Consider the following 21438-nt stretch of genomic DNA (forward strand, 5'->3'; position numbering starts at 1 on the left):
CAGGTTTCACATATTTATCATGTCATACCTTCCTCAACCTCACAAAAATTCAGTGGTCAAAGACCACCTCAAGTGCAGACAAATAACAATGGTTGCATTGCAATAGCATAGCCATTTTTTTTAGCTTTCCTCATCTCTGAAAGATGCTCAAACAGGGTGGTCTTGCCCCCCAACTCACATGTAAATTCACACACATTTCACCTTTTCTACTGTTTCACCCTTTACAGGTCTCCTAAAGTTACTTACTAGGTTTAATTGCCTGGAAAGAGGTAGAAATATCTGGTCATAGACAGTCTTTCAATGGTGGGCATTTGGGCTTTAACTTGGGAGTTTCAAATGCATTCTGAACCTAAAAAAGGCAAAAAGAAGGTTTTGAGGCAGTCATCTTAAGAAAAGATAGAGACAGAAGGAGAAAATTATAGCATAAAAGAAGATGAAATAGCTGAGCTTATCAATATCTATATGAGCCTATGGTCCTTAGAAAGCATAATATCCTACTTTTTTATACAGGGCATCATTTCCCTAGGCCAAAGTCTTCACTTTGCAATTCGTCATCCACTCTCCTGATATTCTGAGCCCTAAACTTAACCGCCAATGATCTTTGAGAACCTGAATCACTAGGATACTAGCCTCAAACAAATGACCATTACTCCTTACAAGAGCCTAACCTCAGAAAAACCAATTCATAGTTGTTCTGATACATGCTCATGACCTGACTTCTAAGGTGGTGACCTTTGAACTTTTTTTTCCCTTGAAGAGTCTGATTCTCAAGCTCTCTCTCTCTTCTGACCCTCTTTCCCAGGTTCTGACCAATGAGATTCTGAATGATTCTCATATGGTGATACCCAATCTCTAACCAGAGTTATCTCTGAAAATTCCAAACTTGGAAATTTATTTACCAGAATTAACTGAAATCATGATACTTTCCAAATCACAAGCATTTTGATGACATTAATTCTAGAATTTAACACAAATCCCCTTGACTTGAGACCTTTATCTTTTTTTACTATCCCTCCTCAAAAAATTATATGCCTCAAAGCCTCTACTCTATTTTTTGCCAACTCTTTTTGGTCTTGGTTCCTACTCCTAAAGATACCTAAGTTTTCCTTTCTTGCACAATTCAATTCAACCAACATTTGTTAAGAAACTACTATGGGTATTTTCATAGGGTCCCATAATACATTAACTAAAATGAAACAATTCCTGCCCTCAAAGAATTTACATTTGACTCATTAGGAGTTGTGTAGGAGATGAAAAAGACGCATAAGTGACTAAATATATAGTGGATACAAAGAAATGAAAATTAATTTCTATTTTGCCAATTATTTTTTTCCATTCAGATCATAAATTCTGTTCTCATAATTCTCCTTTTTCTTTTAAACCACTCAGGAATAGTATGTTATGGTTTCATGTTCTTTGTATGAAAAGGAACTAGGAGGAGGGTGCAAAACATACATTGCCCTGGAAATATGGGCTTTTAGAACTTTTATATGTGGAATAGAGCAATCTGAGTAAATGATTACTAGGTAACCTATATGGTAAAGCCCAGACAAGCATCATCTGACAAATTTAGAATACCTCTGCCCACATAGCAAAAGCATCTAAAAAGATCAAGAGAAGTACGTAGAAAACAAGCATATCCACTATTCATTATTAGGGTTTCTAATTGAGTCTATAATTCAGTTTTGATGATCATGCAATTTTGATACTTCCTTCCAACAAGCTCTCTAAGGACTCTAACCTTTTTCATCATAGCTGCATAATTCTTTCTACTCTCCAATTCATATAACTCCTAACAATTACTTCAGTCCTCTTACCCTTCACAAATATGATGCTTATTCCTACTGTATCCAACAAACATTTATCAGATAGTTATTACATAAAAGGTGCTATGTGATAAACTCTGTGGATATAAAGATGTATTTTAAAAAAACAGTTCCTATCATCAAGAAGTTTACAATCTAATAGGGGGAAAATGTATACATTGGTAAATATATTACAATTTATTACATGATTGGTGAAAGGAAATATCCAGAAAAAATGAAAAAAATATTGGAAAGGAAGAGATCATTTTTCAACTTTGGGGAAAGGGGAAAGGTTCATGGACAAGATGATTCTTGAGCTATGCTTTGAAGGAAAGGAAATATTCCAACTAGCAGATATATTGAAAGTGGGGAGAGGTCATCTGTCTCCTTGTGCTTCTCTTCCTTTTCCTTGGAATGCCCTGTTCCCCTCACTTAGTCAATTTAAAACCTGTTGTCCTTTCATGGTTGGAGTAAAATTTGCTCCTCAGTGAAGCTTTGCTTCACTAAGCATATCTCAAAGTGACATTTTTCTTTGCTATATTACACAACTGATTGTCTGTATCAGATAATCTTGTAGTGGTTTGTACTCTGTCCTATATTGTTTTCTTCCTGGTTTGTAAATACATGTTCAATCCCCTAACATCCTTCATTGGGACTTTACATTAAATAAGGGCAGTTTTTATGTTCCTTTCTGTGCCCAAAGTGGCCAAATAAAGTAGACAAATAAGTGTTAAGTCAATATTTTCAAACAGGTGAACAAATGAATGAAAGACACCAGTTAAACAAGTCTTACCTTTCGGAAAATTTCTTCTATGTGGTAACACCAAGAATACTTTTGGAAAGAATGGATGAGCTCTGTAATGAAGATGGAGCCATTTTCAGTGTCTCTCCAAGAAATATTATCTAAAAAGAAAAGAGATTTTAACTGTCAAGTGCCATAAGCTTCACCTAGACAAAGAGATATTAGGATCTACAACTTAGAGACATCTTAGAGGTGGTTAGGCGTCACAGTGGACAGAGAGCTGAGCCTGAAGTCCAGAAAACCTTAGTTCAAATCCAGCCTCAGACACTTCTAGTTTCATGACCCTGGGCAAGTCATTCCTGCCTCCATTTCCTCAACTGTAAAAAGAGAACAATAATAGTACCTACATCAAAGGACTGTCAAGGGGATTAAATGAGATAATGTTTATAAAAGTAGTTAGCATAGTACCTGGCATACTGTAGTAACTGTATAAATGCTTATTTCCTTCTTCCCCTTTCCCTTCTTCCATTAGGTTTAGGTAGAAGGACATAAAGCAATATCCTTGAATTAGCCCAGTGATTCACAGACAACATATACCAAAACAGACAGAGGTTGTCTGACCCTGTAAAACTGGCCCTATAAGAACGATTCCCATGTTAGGGGAGCCTGGTCAAGATAGGAGAGCTGGATATTGATAAGTTCAAGAGACTTGTGAAACTTAGGAGAGGGAGTGAGATTGTAATGGATGGCACTCTAGCTTTTCCTTGGTAGTGCCAATGTAATATTCTTTTTTTTCTATCACCATTCAGAAAAAATTCACCTGTTCTCTGGTAGTCTCTCTTTAACATTGTCCTATTCTGGTTGCTCTCAAATACTAATCCTGAAATCATCCTAACCAGAAAGCATATTGTTACTGAGTTTTGATTTGTTTATTGCCTGGTCCAATCTCAAGCATTAAAACTAGCAGCTCACAGTGTGTCCTCTGCCTCCCAAAGGCTGGGAACAAAACTGTTTCTTCAATAGTCATGTAATAATAGACTCACTGCAACTAGTCAAGTGTAATATCAATTGTGCCTACCTTGTCACATATCATATACCCTACCTTTAGGAAATACTTTTTTTCTTTACTTTTCATTGTTATACTCATCATCTTGTATAAAACTAACCTACAACTAAACTTTAGGAAATCCTACTTAATAAATCATACTGGACTCCACCATTCCTTCAATCTGTTTACTCTATCCTTACGCACTTGGCAAATACTCTCTTAATTTGTAAATGCTACTACCTAGCTTGGTAAGTGTTTTACTATAATTTCATAAAAGGATCTCCTATCCATAGCTAGGTTGTAGACTCTATGGGTAACAATACAAACATAAAAACATGTATTGTGAAAACATATATGTATGCATGCATTGCATTGTGAATATAATATACAAATATACAAAAATGTGTATGTATACATATAGATACATGTGTATATATGTACACATACAAATACATGTATATTTACTTTAATGTTTATTGAATGATCTATCACTTGAAAAGAAGGCATACAAGAAGGATGTCTGGAGCATTTGATAACTCAGATATGGGTAATATGGCAAGGAAAACATGTGATCAGCAGGAAAGGACTATGGAAACTAGGAGATCTATTTTTTTTGGTTTTTTGTTTTTGGGGGGTTTTTTTGCATTTTCTTAAAATCCTAAGGTTTCCTATCCTGCCCCAAATAAGTTGGATCTGTTGTACAAGGACACTCTAGGCTTAGTGACTTACGTGGAGTTGAGGAGCAGAAAGTAATGAAGTCTTTTTCTAAATGAGCCTTCCGGACAGAGTCATCCTCAAAAACTTGCAGTTGACTTTGACTGTCTTCAGCAATTTCTGGGGCATCACTCACCCACACAGCGCCAGGGTTTACTGAGTAAAAGGAAATTCATTATTTGTACCATCTCCATCTTTTTCACAGTGCTGAAGATGTAAGTTTTTGTTTCTATTTTTATTATCATCATTCCCAAAAACACAACAAGACCCATGAGGAAATTGAGACAATTGATGGCATTAGGACAGCAAGTGGTTAACTCTAGGAATTGTGTGAACCACACTGACTCCATCTTATGACTGAATTCTGGAGCTAGCTCAGTTCCCTTTATATTCAATTATGGGTTTAGTCCAACTTCTGTCTTTTGAGAAAACTTTATTCAATTGTGGGAATTGGGATAAAACCTTATTGCATTGTTTAAATCTAGCCCTTCATTGCTGGAAAGCTGGACCACCTCCACCTGCTGCTTAGAGACACTTAACTAAGGACCTAGGTTATGCTGATCAGAAACCTGATTAGATTCAAAGAATAATGCCAAGAGTTTTCTCACGATTGTACATCCCAAGTAACCCGTATGTCTTATCTGAAAACTAGCCCCATACTGATTAATCAATTATTCTTTTCTTGTTCCTTTAATTGTTCACAGACACTTGGGGGGTAAGACACCTCTTTTTTTCTGAATTCAGGGAGTTGTACCTGTTCACTCTCCCCCCTCCCAACTCTTTCAGCCACTTAGAAATCACATTACCTAATGTTGTATTATTTCCTTTGGGCCTTATTTGATTATTATGTGATTGTTTTTAATGTATAAAAGTCTGCCTCCTCCTATATTCAGGGTTCAGTCCTAAGCTGAGGAAAGGACCTGGTCCTGATTTTTTATGCAATTGTCATGTATTGCTTAATAAATCGATATGTTTGGAAGATCTGTTTCTTCAGTAATTTCATCTTTCACCAGCCACAACATGGACTATCTTTCCCAGTACTTTCTCATAAACTTATAGCTCTTAATTTGGAAGAGACATTAGAGGTCATCTAATTTAACCCTCTTATTTCACAAATAATGAAACTGAGGCCACAGAGAAATTAAGGGGATATCCTACAGTAAGTGGGAGAGCCAATATTTGGATTCAGATCCCCTTTCTACAAATCTATTACTCTTCTGAATACATCACATTACTCTTCCTAAAGGATCATTAAACAGGGTAAACCATATCAATTTTGAGTTTCAGCCTTTCAGAAGTGAAAGTTATTTAGGGCCTAGGAAGAGTAAGACAACTTTTTGATAGCAGATAGATCCTGAGGCACAGAATTCCAGAGTTGGAAGAGACCCCAGTGCTTATCTTGTCCAACCAACATGTGACCAAAACTACCTTCTAAATCATCCAGAAGTGGTAATCTACACTCACCCTCAACATTTACAGCAAAGAAGAAGCCACCTACTCTGCCCCAATTCCATTTTTGTACATCTGTTACTGTTAGGAAAGTTGTGTTTTATTGTGCCACCCCCAAACATCAAGCTTAAAATACTCTTTTCTACCAAGCGTCCCCACTGAAAAAAATATCCTACCAATAGTCTAGATTACTTCCCATAATGATTGTACACTGAGATGAATTTCTAATGAATTATATGTAAAGAATTTGGTACAGTTAATTTCAATTTCACTAAGGATTAAGTCATGGATTGGGTCTTGTCAGCTGTCACCTTAAATAGAAAAAGAAAATAGCACCATTCTCTCTCAGTACAAATAAATTATCTAGATATTAATTAGAGTAATCAAACATAGTACTCACGCCCGCGACAAGCTTGGATTATGATGACCTTGGGTTTGTCTTTCAAATTGATGCAATTCTTAGTGTTTAGAATTTGGAATATGGTATCATAAGCAAGCACATCTGGCTTTTCTGTCTGATGATTTTTCCCACAAATTCTATCCAGAATACCGTGAGACATGAACACAACAAAAGTGCTATCAGATGATTTGTGCTCAGGACGGGCAGCAAACTCTCTCAGAGCTGACTTCATTTCCTAGGAGAAATTAACAAAGTCACTCACCTGCAACATTTAGCAGTAACCTACTAACATAAGGTAATACAATCATGGCCTTTAAAAGGACTCCTAAATCTTGTTACACAAAATGCAGTTTCCATAGATTTTGATTGGATCACACTTATTTCTTCATCTCCTCTTTTGTTTAATTAAACATGTGTGTGTGTATATGTATGCACACATAAAATTCTCTTTACATATAAATGTACATACATGCATATATACAAACACATTTATTGTGTGTAAGGCACTATGTTAGGCAATGCAGATATAAAGATGAAAATGACACAGTTCTTGACTTCAATTTCATCTTCTGTAAAATGAATTCCTGATTAGGTGATATCTAAGGTTCTCTCCAACTCTAAATCTATGACCTTATGTTCTAATGGGAAAACTACTATATGAATACAATGAATGATGATGATACTCATAAAAATAGCAATAAATAGCTAGCAATCTTATAGTGTTTTGTGAAGCACTTCACAAATATTCTTTCATTTTATCCTCACAACAACTCTGCAAGGGAGATGGTTTTTGTTTTTTTTTTTTTTAATCCCCATTTTACAAATGAGAGAGGCAAACAGAGGTTAAGTAACTTGACCAAGTTCACAAAACTATTAAATTTCTAAGGCTGGATTTGAACTCAGATCATCTGATTTCAAGGCCAGTGTTCTTTCCAGTGTCATCTAACCTAGAAGGTAGAATAAAATAACAAAGGAGAGAACCAGTAAAAAGGAGGATATTTTCAGCTTCAGAGGATTTTTCTTTCTTTCTTTAATCTTTCCTTTATTGTTCAGCAGTAATCAATTAAACTTATTTAATTGTATATTTCTACTTCCTAGTAGAAATACCATCAAAACCAGTTTTGAAGCTGAAATGTAGAATTACAAAATATAAAGTTTTAGGAAAGACATGAAACATGACTGACCCCACCCTTTCTCTTTATCACCATGTCGTCTCTGAGTCTACCCATCTTTCCAAATCAGACACATGTACAGCTGTATACAAATTAGTAGGAACCAAGTAAAATGATTAGAGTTAGTGACATGTAATGTTTATAGGCAGTAGGGAAGTAACCAGTAGAGAGGGAGAGATTAAAGAGAAATGAGAAAATGCACATGATAGAGGGGAAATTATGCTAGAGAAAATGGAATGTAATGGTATTGCTTGTACTGGTAGAAGAGGTAAACTTGGCAAGAAGGCCACCAAATTACGTGGGAGAGGGGTGAAGAAGGAAGAAATAATGGCATAAGGCATCCAGGTAATATGAGTTGAGAGGGAAGAGAGAAGGGTGAGCTCTTGAAGAATGACCTCAATTTTTCGGTAAAATTTTAGGCAAGGTTCTCAGCTAAGAGAATTGGAGGAATATGAACCATAGGAGGTTTGAAGAGGGATAAAAAGCTGTGTAAAAGATGCTGTGATGAGGGGGATAGTGAGCTAATTAGAGAGGTGTAAAAGGATTGCCTGTAGCAGTGTGGGCCCATTTCAACTTACATAACATCAATTCATAGTAGACTCAATCATCATGATTTTGTGATTTTCTCTAGCTTTTTTAAGCAATGCATTTAGCAGCACACAGGAGCAAAGGGAACAGAAAGTGGGAGTGATCTGAGATGAGACTTAGCAGGGCAAGATTAGTGAAAGGACAAAGGGGTAAGGAACTCAAAGAGAAGAAAACAGGATAGAGTTAAAGTGGTTCACTAAGAGGGTATGATGCAGAAAGAAGGAGAGTGTAGCTTGGGTATGGGTGATGGCCTGGGAGAGAGGTAGGAGAGTTGAACAAGGAATTGTAGATTACATTGTGGACAAAGAACAGGGTTTTGGGTTGGAAGGCAGAGAGACAGACAGACAGACAGAGACAGAGAGAGACAGAGAGACAGAGACAGAGACAGAGAGAGAGAAAGAAATATAATTACAATACACTATGATCAGATAAGAGAATTTCAGAGTTCATGAACATGGAAATGATGCATTTGTAGATGATGGCAAAATTAAGAGTATGACTATCTTTGTGTGTGAAGGAGATAAAGTTGAGGTTACGTGGGATGAGTAAACTGACGAAATATGAAGTTAAGGAACATCAATACATATGGTAGAGGGCATTCTGGGAAGATGGAAAAGCAGAAATTTCTAAGCTCTCCAGATTTCCTCCACAGACAGACAGAAAATCACCATGAAGTGAACGTAGAGCAGCAAAAATAAAGGGGAATAAAAAATAGAGACAACTTGAGAGGACCTCAGAAAAGACGACCACTTCAGGTGCTGAGGTTTGGCTTAAGTGAAGTCTAGACACCTCCAGGCTCACTCAACTGTATTAACAAACAGTAGGTCCTGAAGGCAGCTCTTTCTGGAAGCAGGCTAGGCCTCAAGAAATTTCACCTCACAAACTTTCGTCTAAGGAACAGCAGAGGGCTGAATGGGGGAAGATTGAAAGACTCCCAACCCACCCACCCATCCATTCCTGTTTCTGGAAGTCAGGCCTGTTGGGGCTATGGCTGTGGACAAGGAGCAACAGCCTCACCAAATGAGCTGGGTACCACAAGGATTAAAAACATTTTCAGGACAGTGCGGATGGAGCCCTAACTGTAGCTTAGAAGAAAAAAGGAGTCCCTGAGCTTGAGCCCCTGGATGGAATTCAGAAAACAAAAGTAAGGAGAACCTGAGGCCTAAAGCAACATTACCTACAACTCAGAGTTAAAAATTAATAGTAATAATATTAAGCTGCTAAAATTAAATAAAACAAAATAAAAATAAAATTAGTAAGCAAGGGAAAAAGAATCTGATCATAGGTAGCTATTTTGGTGTAAAAGAAGATCTGGGTTTATATTCAGAGGAAGTTAGTGAGCTACCTACCCCAAAGAGTAATATCAAATGGTCACATACCTAAACAGAGTTCTTGGAAGAACTTTGAAAGGAATTCAAAAATCAAATAAGAGAGATTGAGGAAAAATTAGAGGGGAGAAAAGCAATACAAAAAAAAGTATGAAAGAAAGTTAACCAGTTGGAAAAAGAGATAAAAAAATCTTAAGGAAGAAAATAACTCCTTAAAAACTAGAATTGGGCAAAACGAATCACATGACATTATAAGACACCAAGAAATAATAAAACTAGAAAAAATAAAAGAGAATCTGAAACATCTCTTTAGAAAAACAACTGATCTGGAAAGCATATCGTAAGGTGTGAAAGGAAGAACTAATACAGAGGAATCAGTATAGGTGCAAGGCTGATAATGCTTAGTCTCATCTGGTTTGAAAAGGAAACAACATCTGGAAGGATGCAGAAGTCTTCTGAACATACAGAGAGGTGAGAAAACTGGGGGACAGGACAGGATAAGGACTTTTACATGGGTAAGTAGATTGGGATTTGGAAGAGTGAGGGGAGAAGATGGAGGAGGGACTTTTGGAGGGGCGTGTGGCTTGGGATTGGGGGAGTAGGAGGAGAAGGTAGGGGCAGGACTCTTGGAGGGGTGAATGGGATAGGGAGTGGGAGAGTCAGGGGAGAAGATAAGGTAACAGGGCTAAAGTAAAAAGAGCCTGTGAAAGAAAAAAAAAGTAAGTAAAAATAAGATGGAAAGAAATTCACAAAGAGTAATTTTAACTTTGAATGTGAATGGGAGGTTTATAGCAGCTCTCTTTTTCATGGCAAAGAACTGGAAATTGTAGGAATCCTACTATGCTATAAGAAATTACGATCTCCTTGATCTTAGAAAGACATGGAAAAACTTGCACAAAATAGTGAAGAGCAAAATAAGCAGAACAAAAAGAACATTGTAAACAATAACTGAAATTCTGTTTTGAGAATTACTTTTGACAACTAAATCATTTTGACTATTACAAATAAACAAATTAAAATAAAAGACATATCAAGAGAGAAACTATCTGTATCCAGAGAAAGAACTGATAAATAGAAGTATATATAGGAAAAAATTTTACATATATAAATATAGATATAGCTATTTGTATCTAATGGTAGTCAGCAGGGCAGGGGAGGAGGGAAGGAAAAAGGAGAAAAAAGAAATTTACATGATAACTTTATGATATATTCAAAAGGAATAGCATGTTGTATATAACTGATTTATAATTTCATATGCAATCATCTTTTTGTTATACTATGTTATGGAAATGCTTGTTTTATTCCATAAATTAAAAATAAAATAGAAGAAATATATATGTAAAGTTTTCTAATATGAGAACAGGAGTTGAGGACAAGAGAAAAATTGCAGACTAAAAATTGAAATCATTGGCAAAAGAAGGAGAGTGTTGTGAAGGTCAGGCTACCAGAATTTTGAATGGATGGTAAATACGGATTTAGTGGCCCTCAAAGAAGGAGATGTTACTAAATGATGGTGGTAAAGGAAAAACCTGAAAATACAATACGGAGTAGGCAGTATTCCAACTCTTACATCTCTATCAGTGAATCTTAAATCTAACTGCTTTTATACTGCCTACAAGCATGCTCATGTTTCCCTCATCCACCAAAAAACTCCACACTTGATCCATTCAACTGCATTAATTATCATCCTATATCTCTCCTACACTTTGTGGCTAAACTCCTAGAGAAGACCATCTAATAGGTGCCTCTGTTGCCTTTCCTCTCAACCTTCTTGACTCTCTAAAGTCTGGCTTCTGATCCCATCAATTCACCTGAAACAGCTGATTCCAAAGTTACTAATTGTTTCTTATTTGTAAAATCAAATGCCTGTTTTTCAAAATTTTCATCCTTGTTGACTTCTCTTCAGTCTTTTACATCCCTGATCACTCTCTTCTTCATATTCTCTTCCCTACAGGTTTTCATGACACTGCACTCTCCTGGTTCTCATCATACCTCTCTGACTACCCGTTCCTTATCTCATTTGCTGGTTTATCATCTAAGTCATTCCCGCTAATCTAAGTGACTCCCAGGTCTTTGTCTTAGACCCTCTTCTCTTCTCCTCTACTATTCCATTTAATGATCTCATCATATCCAATGGATTCAATCACCATTTCTATGCTCAAATTTACTTAGGGAGCCCTAAATTCTCTGCTGTCCTCTAGTCTTGAATCTCTAACTGCCTATTGGAATCTCAAACTGAATATTTTTTTGGCACATTAAACTCAACAAGTTCATAACTAAAATCATCATCTTTCCTCCCAAATCCTGACATCTTCCTAAATTTATTATTACTGTGAAGGATTCTACCATCCTTCCAAGTACATAAGCTCACAACCTAAGCATCATCTTCAACTCCTCAACGTCTCTCACACTAGTATGTGAATCTGTTACCAAGGTTTATTGATTTTAACTTCATAACTTTCTTTCCTCTGAAAATGTTACCACTGTGGTAAAGGCCCTCATCACCTCAATGCCTGGACTATTGAAATAGCACACAACTATGAACAAATAAACTATGCTCAGGATAAATCAGAAATAATAAACAGAAGGAAGAAAAATAGATCCCAACTAAGTGGGATCAGAAAGGCTTGAGGTAGAAAGTGGGATTTTATTTGATACTTGAAGGAATCTAGGAAAGTCAGGAGGCAGAGATGAGGAAAAGAACATTCAGTGGATAGGGGAATAGCCACTCAGTTGTCAAACTGATCTTCATAAAGCACAGATCTGAGCATATCTCTCTCTCTCTCTCTCTCTCTCTCTCTCTCTCTCTCTCTCTCTCTCTCTCTCTCTCTCTCTCTCTCTCTCTCTCTCTCTCTCTCTCTCTCTCTCTCTCTCTCTCTCTCTCTCTCTCTCTCTCTCTCTCTCTCTCTCTCTCTCTCTCTCTCTCTGTCTTTGTTTCCCTCTTTCTTTGTCTCTCTCTTTCTCTTTTTCTTCACTCAACAAATTATTCTAGGGATTCTCTATCACCTTCAGCGAATATCAAATTATTGACATTGACAGTCCTTCCTATGCTGTCCCCTAATTGTTCCAGTCTTCTTGCACCCTATACTCCATTATGTTCTCTGCTATACAAGGACATTGGCCTCCTTGCAGTTCCTCAAACAAGACACTCCATCACCTAACTCTGAAAAATTTCTTTGACTTTCCCCTATGCACCGAATGTTCTTTTCCTCATCTCTGCCTCCTGACTTTCCTAGCTTCCTTCAAGTCTCAAATAAAATCTCACCCTCCACATGAAGCCTTTCTGATCCCACTTAGTTGGGATCTATTTTTCTTCCTTCTGTTTATTATTTCTGATTTATCCTGAGCATAGTTTATTTATTCATAGTTGTGTGCATGTTGTCTCACACATTAGATCACGATGTTTTTGAGAATAGGGATTATCCTTTGCCTTTGTATCTCCAATGCTTTGCACAGTGCTAGGTACCTAGTATACACTTAACAAATAATTGCTAACTGAATGACCATAAAACTTTTGACACATTAAAATATAGTATACAATATACTTCCTCTCTCTAATAACATCCAAAGAGTAGGAATCCACCCCCACCCTTAGGCAGGCCATTCAAGAATGAAATTTGTGCTTTGCAAGTAGTGCTTATTTTTATTTTATTCATTTATGTCCTTATTTTGCTGCAATCATTTGTTTTACATGTTTTGCTATTAAGTTTGTAAGATTTAGATACATATTCTTTAATTCTTCATCATGAAATATCATTATTATCAGGTTGGATATTAAGCATACCTTTGCATGGATCATTTTTTTCAAATATAGCTTTCTATATAGGCTAATAGGTTTTCAATTGCATTTAAATAGAGTGATTCCCCAGATCACTAAAAATATATTTATCTCAATTACATAGTTATATTTCTTTCAGCATATGTGGTATGATATAATGTCATATTACAATATTACCTTTCTATCTGGGGTTCTCTATAAATCTAGAATAATTCTGCATCTCAGTATATTACTAGAGTACATCTAGGCCCACTGGATATAAAAAATCCTCAAAACAATTTTGAGAGAATGGAAGATCCCAAGATTTCATAGGTTTAACTGAAAATTTTCTGACAGTAGCTTTTTAGAGCCTTAAGGGTTCTTCTTTTTAATATTTTATTTTTTCCAATTACATACAATAAAACATTTAACATTCTTTTCTAAATTTTAAAAAAAAATTAATGTAATTAATTTTATTTTTTATTTTTTTTTAAATTTTGACTTCCAAATTATCTCCCTCCCTCCTTGAGAAGGCAAGCAATTTGATATGGGTTATACGTGTGGAGTCATGCAAAACATATTTCCAGTCATGTTGTGAAAGAAAACACAGACCAAAAAAGAGAAAAAAGAAAGTTAAAAAAAAGTTTGCTTCAATCTGTATTCAGACTCTATCAGTTCTTTCTCTGGAGGTGAATAACATTTTCTTCATAAGTGCTTTGGAATTATCTCACATCATTGTAGTACTGACTATGGCTAAGTCATTCACAGTTGATTATTATACAATATCACTTTTACTGTGTATGACATTTTCCTAGTTCTGCTCATCCCAGCTTGCATCGGTTCATGTAAGTCTTTCCAAATATTTCTGAAAGCATCCAGCTGGTCATTTCTTATAGCACAATAGTATTTCATCACAATGAAATACCACAACTTGCTTAGCCATTCCCCAATCTATGGGCATCCACTCAATTTCCAATTCTTTGCCATAACAAAACAAGCTGCTGTAAATATTTTTCACATAGAAGACCTTTTCCTCTTTTTTGATCTCGTTGGGATGTATACCTAGTACTAGTACTGCTGAGTCAAAGGGTATGCATGGTTTTATAGCCCTTTGGGCATAGTTCTTAATTGCTTTCCAGAATGATTGATTCAGTGATGGCTCCACAAATGGTGCTTTAGTGTCCCAAATTTTCCACTTCCCTTCCAATATTTGTCATTTTCTCTTTATGTCATATTAGTTAATTTGATAAATGTGAGATAGCACCTGAGAGTTGTTTTAATTTGCATTTCTGTAATCAATAGTGATTTAGAGCAATTTTTCATGATTACAGATAGCTTGGATTTCTTTGTCTGAAGTCTATCTGTTCATATCCTTTGACCAACTATTAATTAGAGAATGACTTGTATTCTTAATGAATTTGGCTCAGTTCTCTATTTATTTGAGAAATGATTCCTTTATCAGATAAAATTGCAATAAAATTTTTCCCAGTTATGATTACTGTATATTTCCCTGCATCCTATTTACCCATTTATTCTTCATTCACTCTCCTTTTACCCTGTTACTACTTAAAAAGTGTTTTGATTCTGACTACAGCCTCACCCAATCCACCTTCCCTTCTATAAACTCCCCATTTTTCTTCTTCCCTTTCCCTCCTACTTCCCTGTAGTGTAAGATAGATTTCCCCACCTGAGTATATATGTTCTTCCTCCTTTCAGCTAATTCTGATGAGAGTAAGGTTCAAGTATTATCTGGCGCCCTAACCCCATCTTCCCCTCCATTGTAAAAACATATCTCTTTAATATGAGACCTCATTCTACTCCTTTCTTCCAATGGGTTCCTCTTTCTCACCTCCTAATGTTATTTTTTTAGATAATATCCCATAATAGTCAACTAACACTAATGCCCTGTGTCTATGTATACTGCTTTGAATTGCCTAATGATAAAGTTCTTAGAATTAAAATAATCATCTTCCCATGTCGGAATGTAAATAGTTTGACTTTGTTGAATTACTTATTTCTCTTTCCTATTTACTTTTCTATGCTTCTCTTGATTCTTCTATTTGAAAGTCAAATTTTCTATTGAGCTCTGTTCTTTTCATCAGGAATGTTTAAAACCATCTATTTCATTAAATACCCATTTTTTTTCCTTTGATAGATTTCACTCACTTTTGCTGTGTAGGCAGTCCTTGGGTGTAATCCTGGCTCCTTTGCCTTCCAGAATATTATATTATAAGCCCTTTGATCCTTTAATATGAAGTTACTAAATCTTTTATTATCCTGACTGTGGCTCCACAACATTTGAATTGTGGTTTTTTTTTTTTTTTCAGGCTGCTTGACCTGGGAGGTCTGAAAGCTCCAGAAACTGCCACTACTGACTGAGTTCCCCTAAGACCTACTGCTGGCTTGCTGGAATGTGGCCTGCACTTGGATGGGGAACTGGAAGAGTTCAAGTTAGTCCCTTTCTTTACTCCACCATCTTCAGTAAGTTAATTCCTTTAATAAAAAATGATCTTTTTTTCAATCTTTAGTACTCTAATCTTTGCATTGTCTTGGTCATAACATTATTTTTTTCTCAAAGCAATTGTTAGTTAATTTGTTTTAACTGTTTTACGTTTTTTGGGGGGTTTTTTTGGCTAGGCAATGGGGTTAAGTGACTTGCCCAGGGTCACACAGCTCGTGAGTGTTATGTGTCTGAGGATGGATTTGAACTCAGGTCCTCCTGACTCCAGGGCCAGTGCTCTATCTACTACACCACCTAGCTGCCCCTTAACTGTTTTACTTTCAACATCAAAAAGTCCAAGCAACATAAAACCTCGTCTCTGATAAAAGCCTCACTTCTAAAATATTTAGACAACTAAGTCAAATTTATAAGAATATGTCATTCCCCAATTGATAAGTGGAAAAAAGGATATGAACATGCAGTTCTAAGAAGAAGAAATTAAAGCTATCTATAGTCATATGAAAAAATGTTCTAAATCACTATTGATTAGAGAAATGCAAATCAAAATAACTCTGAGGTACCACATCACACCTATTAGATTGGCTAACATGACAAAACAGACACTGATAAATGTTGGAAAAAATGTAGGAAAATTGGAACACTAATGCATTGTTGGTGGAGATGTGAAATGATCCAATCATTTTGAAGGGCAATTGGGGGCTATGACCAAAGGGCTATAAAAATGTGCATACCCTTTGACCCAGCAACAGCACTTCTAGGACTATATGCCAAAGAGATCATAAAAATGGGAAAAGGACCCATATGTATAAAATTATTTATAGCAGCTCTTTTTGTAGTAGCAAAGTATTAGAAATTGAAGGGATGCCCATCAATTGGGGAATGGCTGAACAAGTTGTGGTATATGAATATAATGGAATATTATTATGGTATAAGAAATGATGAACAGGTAGAATTCAAAAAAACTTGGACTTACATGAGCTGATGCAGAGTGAAATGAGCAGAACCAGGTAACATTGTATACAATAACAGCCATATTATGGGATGACTGACTTTGATGCACTTGGCTCTTCACAGCAACACAAGAATCTAAGGCAACTCCAAAAGATTAATGATGGAAATTGCTATCCACCTCCAGAGAAAGAACTAGGGTGTCTGAATGCAGATGGAAGCATATCATTTGATGTCCTTTTCCTTTGTTATTTTGTTTTATTCTTTCATTCTCATGGTTCCTCCCATTACTTCAAATTGTTCTTTACATCATGACTGATGGAAAAATATGCTTAACATTAATGCATATGTAGAACCTATATTGGAATGTTTGCTGTCTTAGGATGGGGAGAAGAAATGGGAAGAGGAGAAAATTTAAAATGCAAAATCCTAGGGAAGTGAATGTTGAAAACTGAAAGCACACAATTTTTTTTAAATGACAAAAAAAAATCCAAGCAAGGGTAATTGCTAACTACTGTCCTGTATTTCAGGTCCTTCTAAAAATCTTTATTGCTTTCTGTGGATTAATTAGCCTGCTTTGCAGCAATATGTTACTTTTTTCATTCATTTCAAATTTGTATTATTTTTTTCTTTCTGCCATGTTTTAACTAATCATGTTTCATAGTGGATTTGAATGATTCTTCAAAGCCACCTAAATAACTGCTAAAATATTTCTAACAGTCATCAAAATGTGATCATTAAGAACTATAATTTGTCTATGTTCCCTTGGAGTAATATCCATTCTTAAAAAACCTATCAAATTAAAAAAAAAAACTACCAAATTGAGAACACAACAAAAGAGAGCAATGAAGCTCATGAATTTGGTGTGAAGTCCAGCATTCATCTGAAAGAAAATTAACTGAAGATGCGGAAGCTAGATTAATTTGGTTCATTTGGTCAAGGATGAATTTTCTGAGTCTGCCTAGTATCATTAGGACACATAAGCATAACTACTGATATAAAAAATGAATCTTATACATAAAAAGTATTTCCTGTGCCAAATAATTGGCAAACCTCTACATTTACTCCCTTGTGACTTTGGGAAAGCTCCTCTATCATACAGAATAGTAGATTTAGAGCTAGTAGGGAAATTAGAGGTCACCTAGTCCCACCAACTTATTTGACACATAAGGGGCCAAAGATGCTTAGTGACATAACCAAAATCAAAGAGGTAGTAAGTGAAAAGCCATCACAGTCATTCAAATTCACTGCACTGGTAGATTCTAACCTCCTGTATCAGATTATTGAGACTTTTACCTATGACTTCTGAACTCCTTTACTCTAGATCTAAAAAACAAAGGTCACCCAGATCATTCCTTCCTATTATACTTATATATCTGGAATCTGGTTATTTTAATAAAATGGAGATTGACGGGGAGAATAGATGATGGGCATGGGGCATGGCTTAGTGATCTCAAAATGAGAGTACAGAGTCTGCTATTTTACAGGAAAGGTATTTAGGACACATTAAAAAAATGCACTAAGTAGCCAAGTTTACCCAGGGACATGCAGATATTTCAGGTTGCAATATTAGAAACAGGGGAGAGAACATCACCCAAATAACTCTATAAATAAAAATCTCCTATAATCATGGCTTTCTAGTTATATAGAAATATTTAGAATCAGAGGAAACATACTATCTCTTCACCCTTGAGTAGGCAATTTACCTTGCTACACATCAGTTTCCTCTCTCAAGTTCTGTATAAATACTATTATCCTTACAGACTCAGAGAGTGGCTTTTTGAAAGGGAATGTGAATAGAGTTATCAAAGACAGAGGATGCCAACTCTCTGAAGAGGGTAAAATAGTCCATTGATGTGCTGAACCATGCACTGTCAATGTGAATTGTGCACAATTAAAATTCCAAGAATCCCCATGGTGGAATCAGTTAAATTTTTGGTAAGACAATTAAACCATCCTGGTGATACCCAGATCAAGAGTCTAGGATCTGCTAAGAGGGGTAAGGGGCTTACCTCTGGCTCTTACCAAAGATGTGAGGTTCTTTATAGTAGTCACACTGTATCCTAGCTCTTCAAGAAGGATTTTCATCCTTTCAATGTCAAGTTCAGCCCCGGTCCTCTCAGAGAGATGTTCAAATTCTATGTTACAGATGATGAGAGCCAATCTTGTACGGCCTTCCTTCTCCTTCACCGGATATATCTGCAAAGAACAAAGGTAGGGTAAGCTGATGAAGTCACTCTCCTTTCCCCTTCACAGCCTAAACAAGTGTTCATACTTAGGGAATCAGGGTGACTATATCCATTGTCCTTTCCCCTGTGTCTTGCAAGAAGACAATACTTCATTCTTTCTTTCTCATGGACATTGTTTATGAAAGAAAGCAATTAGTGTGGAAAATTGGTATAGGCCTGAGATATGTGTGAGTGTATGAGTGTGTGTGTGTGTGTATACACACATACATGCATACACACATACATACATACACATAGACATACACACACATATGCCTTTATAGATATAGATTTTAATGATGTGGAGATAGCTATAGATATAGACACAAGCATGTAAATAGAAAAATAGATACATATATTTGCATATTTAAGTATTTATGTGAGAGATTAAAAACTATGTATATACACACATACCCACCTATTCCACACACTAGGTTACTCATAGTGTGTATGTATACATGTATACATTTATACACACACTTATATAGATATAAATATATATACATATATAAACTTGCATATATACTTGTATATATGTGTGTATATATTATCCATGTGTGTATTAGAATAGTAGGTGTAAATATCAATTTTCTATGAAGCGTGAAATTAGAATATTCTTTCTCTGGCTGCCTCCCAATTTAAATATAATCCTTGGCTCCAGATCTAGATCAAGTCCCACTTGCATTACAAGTCCTTCCTCAGTTTCTGTTTTGCCTCTTTTCTGGGCTTTGACCATTTGTTATCTCTATCAGTGGGGCACTTACATTTACTAAATTTATTTGAAAATAGGCCCTCTGCAAATGTAAGCCATTCCCCTATAATGAAGTATCACTGTTAGGGGGAAAAGATACACGTAAGTTTATATGTAAAAAATAATGTGATTACAAACCAAACTCAGGTTTTATACAAGTCATATTGGGGATGGGACAGAAAATATGTGTTTGAAACAATACAGTTTATTGCATCATGCTATTACTTAACTATTTGCTATTTAAATTCTTCATTCTGTATATGTCTTCTCTGCCTTCTCTCCCAACTAAATTCCAAACACTTTAGAGAAGGGATTCATAAAATTAGATGTAAAATTCGATTGAGTTCTTTGTACCAAGCATAGAGCCATCCATATGTGTGGTAGGTGATCAGTGCATGCATGTGATTGCATACTGAATGAATGGCTTTAGGAATATGCATTTTAGAAAGTGAGCGCTGAAAACTAAAATTGAATACATTATTTTATTTTTTTATTTTTTTTTAGGCATTTGGGTTTAAGTGACTTGCCCAGGGTCACACAGCTAGTAAGTGTCAAGTGTTTGGTCTGAGGCCAGATTTGAACTCAGGTCCTCTTGACTTCAGGGCCAGTGCTCTATCCACTGCACCACCTAGCTGCCCCAATACATTATTTTAAAAATTAAAAAAGAATATGGCTTTTAGGCCAACAAGAAAGGAGATCTGGAGCTGGGCAGAGAGGCAGATAGTTTTGGGGTTACTCAGGGACCTCTTGCTAAAGTCATTTTTGAAAGATCTAAGAAAGTTCTTCCTATAACATCACGAATGATTATGATTTGGCAGCTTTAGAAAAACTCTGATGAATGTAATGATCAATCAGAATTCCACAGTCCTGATGATAAAACAGACAACCCACCACCTTATAATGGTGATGTACTCAAAATACATTCTGAGACATTCATCTTTGGATGTGGCCAATGCAGGAATTTGTTTGGCTTGACCATGTATGTCTGTTGTTAAGGTTTTTTCTTCTTTTTCTTTCTAAAAGAAAATAAATACTTAGAACTTAAAAGAAATAGAATTTATTTTTAAAAATTGCCTAGTACCTCTGCTTCCCTCTCTTTCCTCTGCCTTTGGAAATCTTCTGGAGAGCAAAGCTTTAGTGTACCCATGGGCTTAGCTGACATGGCCCGGCTTGCTGCAGAAGCTGGAAAAGATAAAAATATTAGTAATAACATTGATTGTCTTGGAAATCAAATTGATCTTCCGGCCTAATTGTTGTCCTAGTTGAAGATTATAGAAGATGGCCAACATATGTATCAAGCAGAGATCATCCTTTCAAAGATTTCTTAAACCAAAGGTTAAAAATTGAATCTAAATCATGACCAAAATAGTGAAATCATTGTGGATGAAGAGAAGAGCTAATGAGAGTTAGTGAGGTACCAGGTGTGACACGCAGAACTGTCTAAGCTGTAGTCATAGGAACTTTTGTTTCTTCAGAAAACACCCAGAGAAATTATGGCCGTTTATAGAGCAAACAAGATTCTATGGAGTTGTGTTCTGGGAACTGTGGAGATAATCTTAACTCCAGCCCCATCCTCTCCCTTTTCAGATTTCATGGCAGATGTTTCACATTCTAGGTTCCTCAAGAGTTTTCTCTCTAGCTCTCTCACCCTAAGTTCCCTTCTTCTTGTTCTTGTCCATTAAAAAAAAAAAAGAGATGTGACTCAGTGGTTGCTCTTTTTGAAATACCCAGTGAACGCAGAAGTTGTCAGAATCAATGGTTGTTCTTGGTTCAGAAGCACAGTTACTAACTTATAGGAAGGAGCTACTGCCAGTATTCTATACTTGTCAATTAGTTTTTGCCCTTGGAATGATCTGGTTAAGTCACTAAGGTGCTTAAAATCTTGAGTGGCTCTCTATTACCTCAACCAAAAGTCAAATTCCTTTACTAGGAAGTGAGTACCTTCTACAACTTAGTGCTGCCTTGCCAGTGTAGCCTTATCTTATATTATTCCTTTCTACCCACAGTACATCCAAACTTGTTTACATTATCATACTCCCATGTCATT

At 36.0% G+C, this 21438-nt stretch overlaps 1 protein-coding gene across 1 annotated transcript in view; it reads right to left on the reverse strand.

The window, feature by feature from the left end:
* Positions 1-247: 247 nt before the first annotated feature.
* The window catches only part of LOC110215005 (caspase-13-like), a 35485-nt gene continuing 14294 nt past the window's right edge, over positions 248-21438 (reverse strand). The window contains 7 exon segments of the mRNA XM_020996175.2: positions 248-322; positions 325-349; positions 2599-2708; positions 4325-4465; positions 6159-6393; positions 18438-18611; positions 20473-20573. Coding sequence (XP_020851834.1) covers positions 252-322; positions 325-349; positions 2599-2708; positions 4325-4465; positions 6159-6393; positions 18438-18611; positions 20473-20573 — 857 coding nt within the window. The 3' untranslated portion in view covers positions 248-251.

Source organism: Phascolarctos cinereus, unplaced genomic scaffold (assembly GCF_003287225.1).
Source record: "Phascolarctos cinereus isolate Bilbo 61053 unplaced genomic scaffold, phaCin_HiC Scaffold_726;HRSCAF=1367, whole genome shotgun sequence".
NCBI lineage: Eukaryota > Metazoa > Chordata > Mammalia > Diprotodontia > Phascolarctidae > Phascolarctos > Phascolarctos cinereus.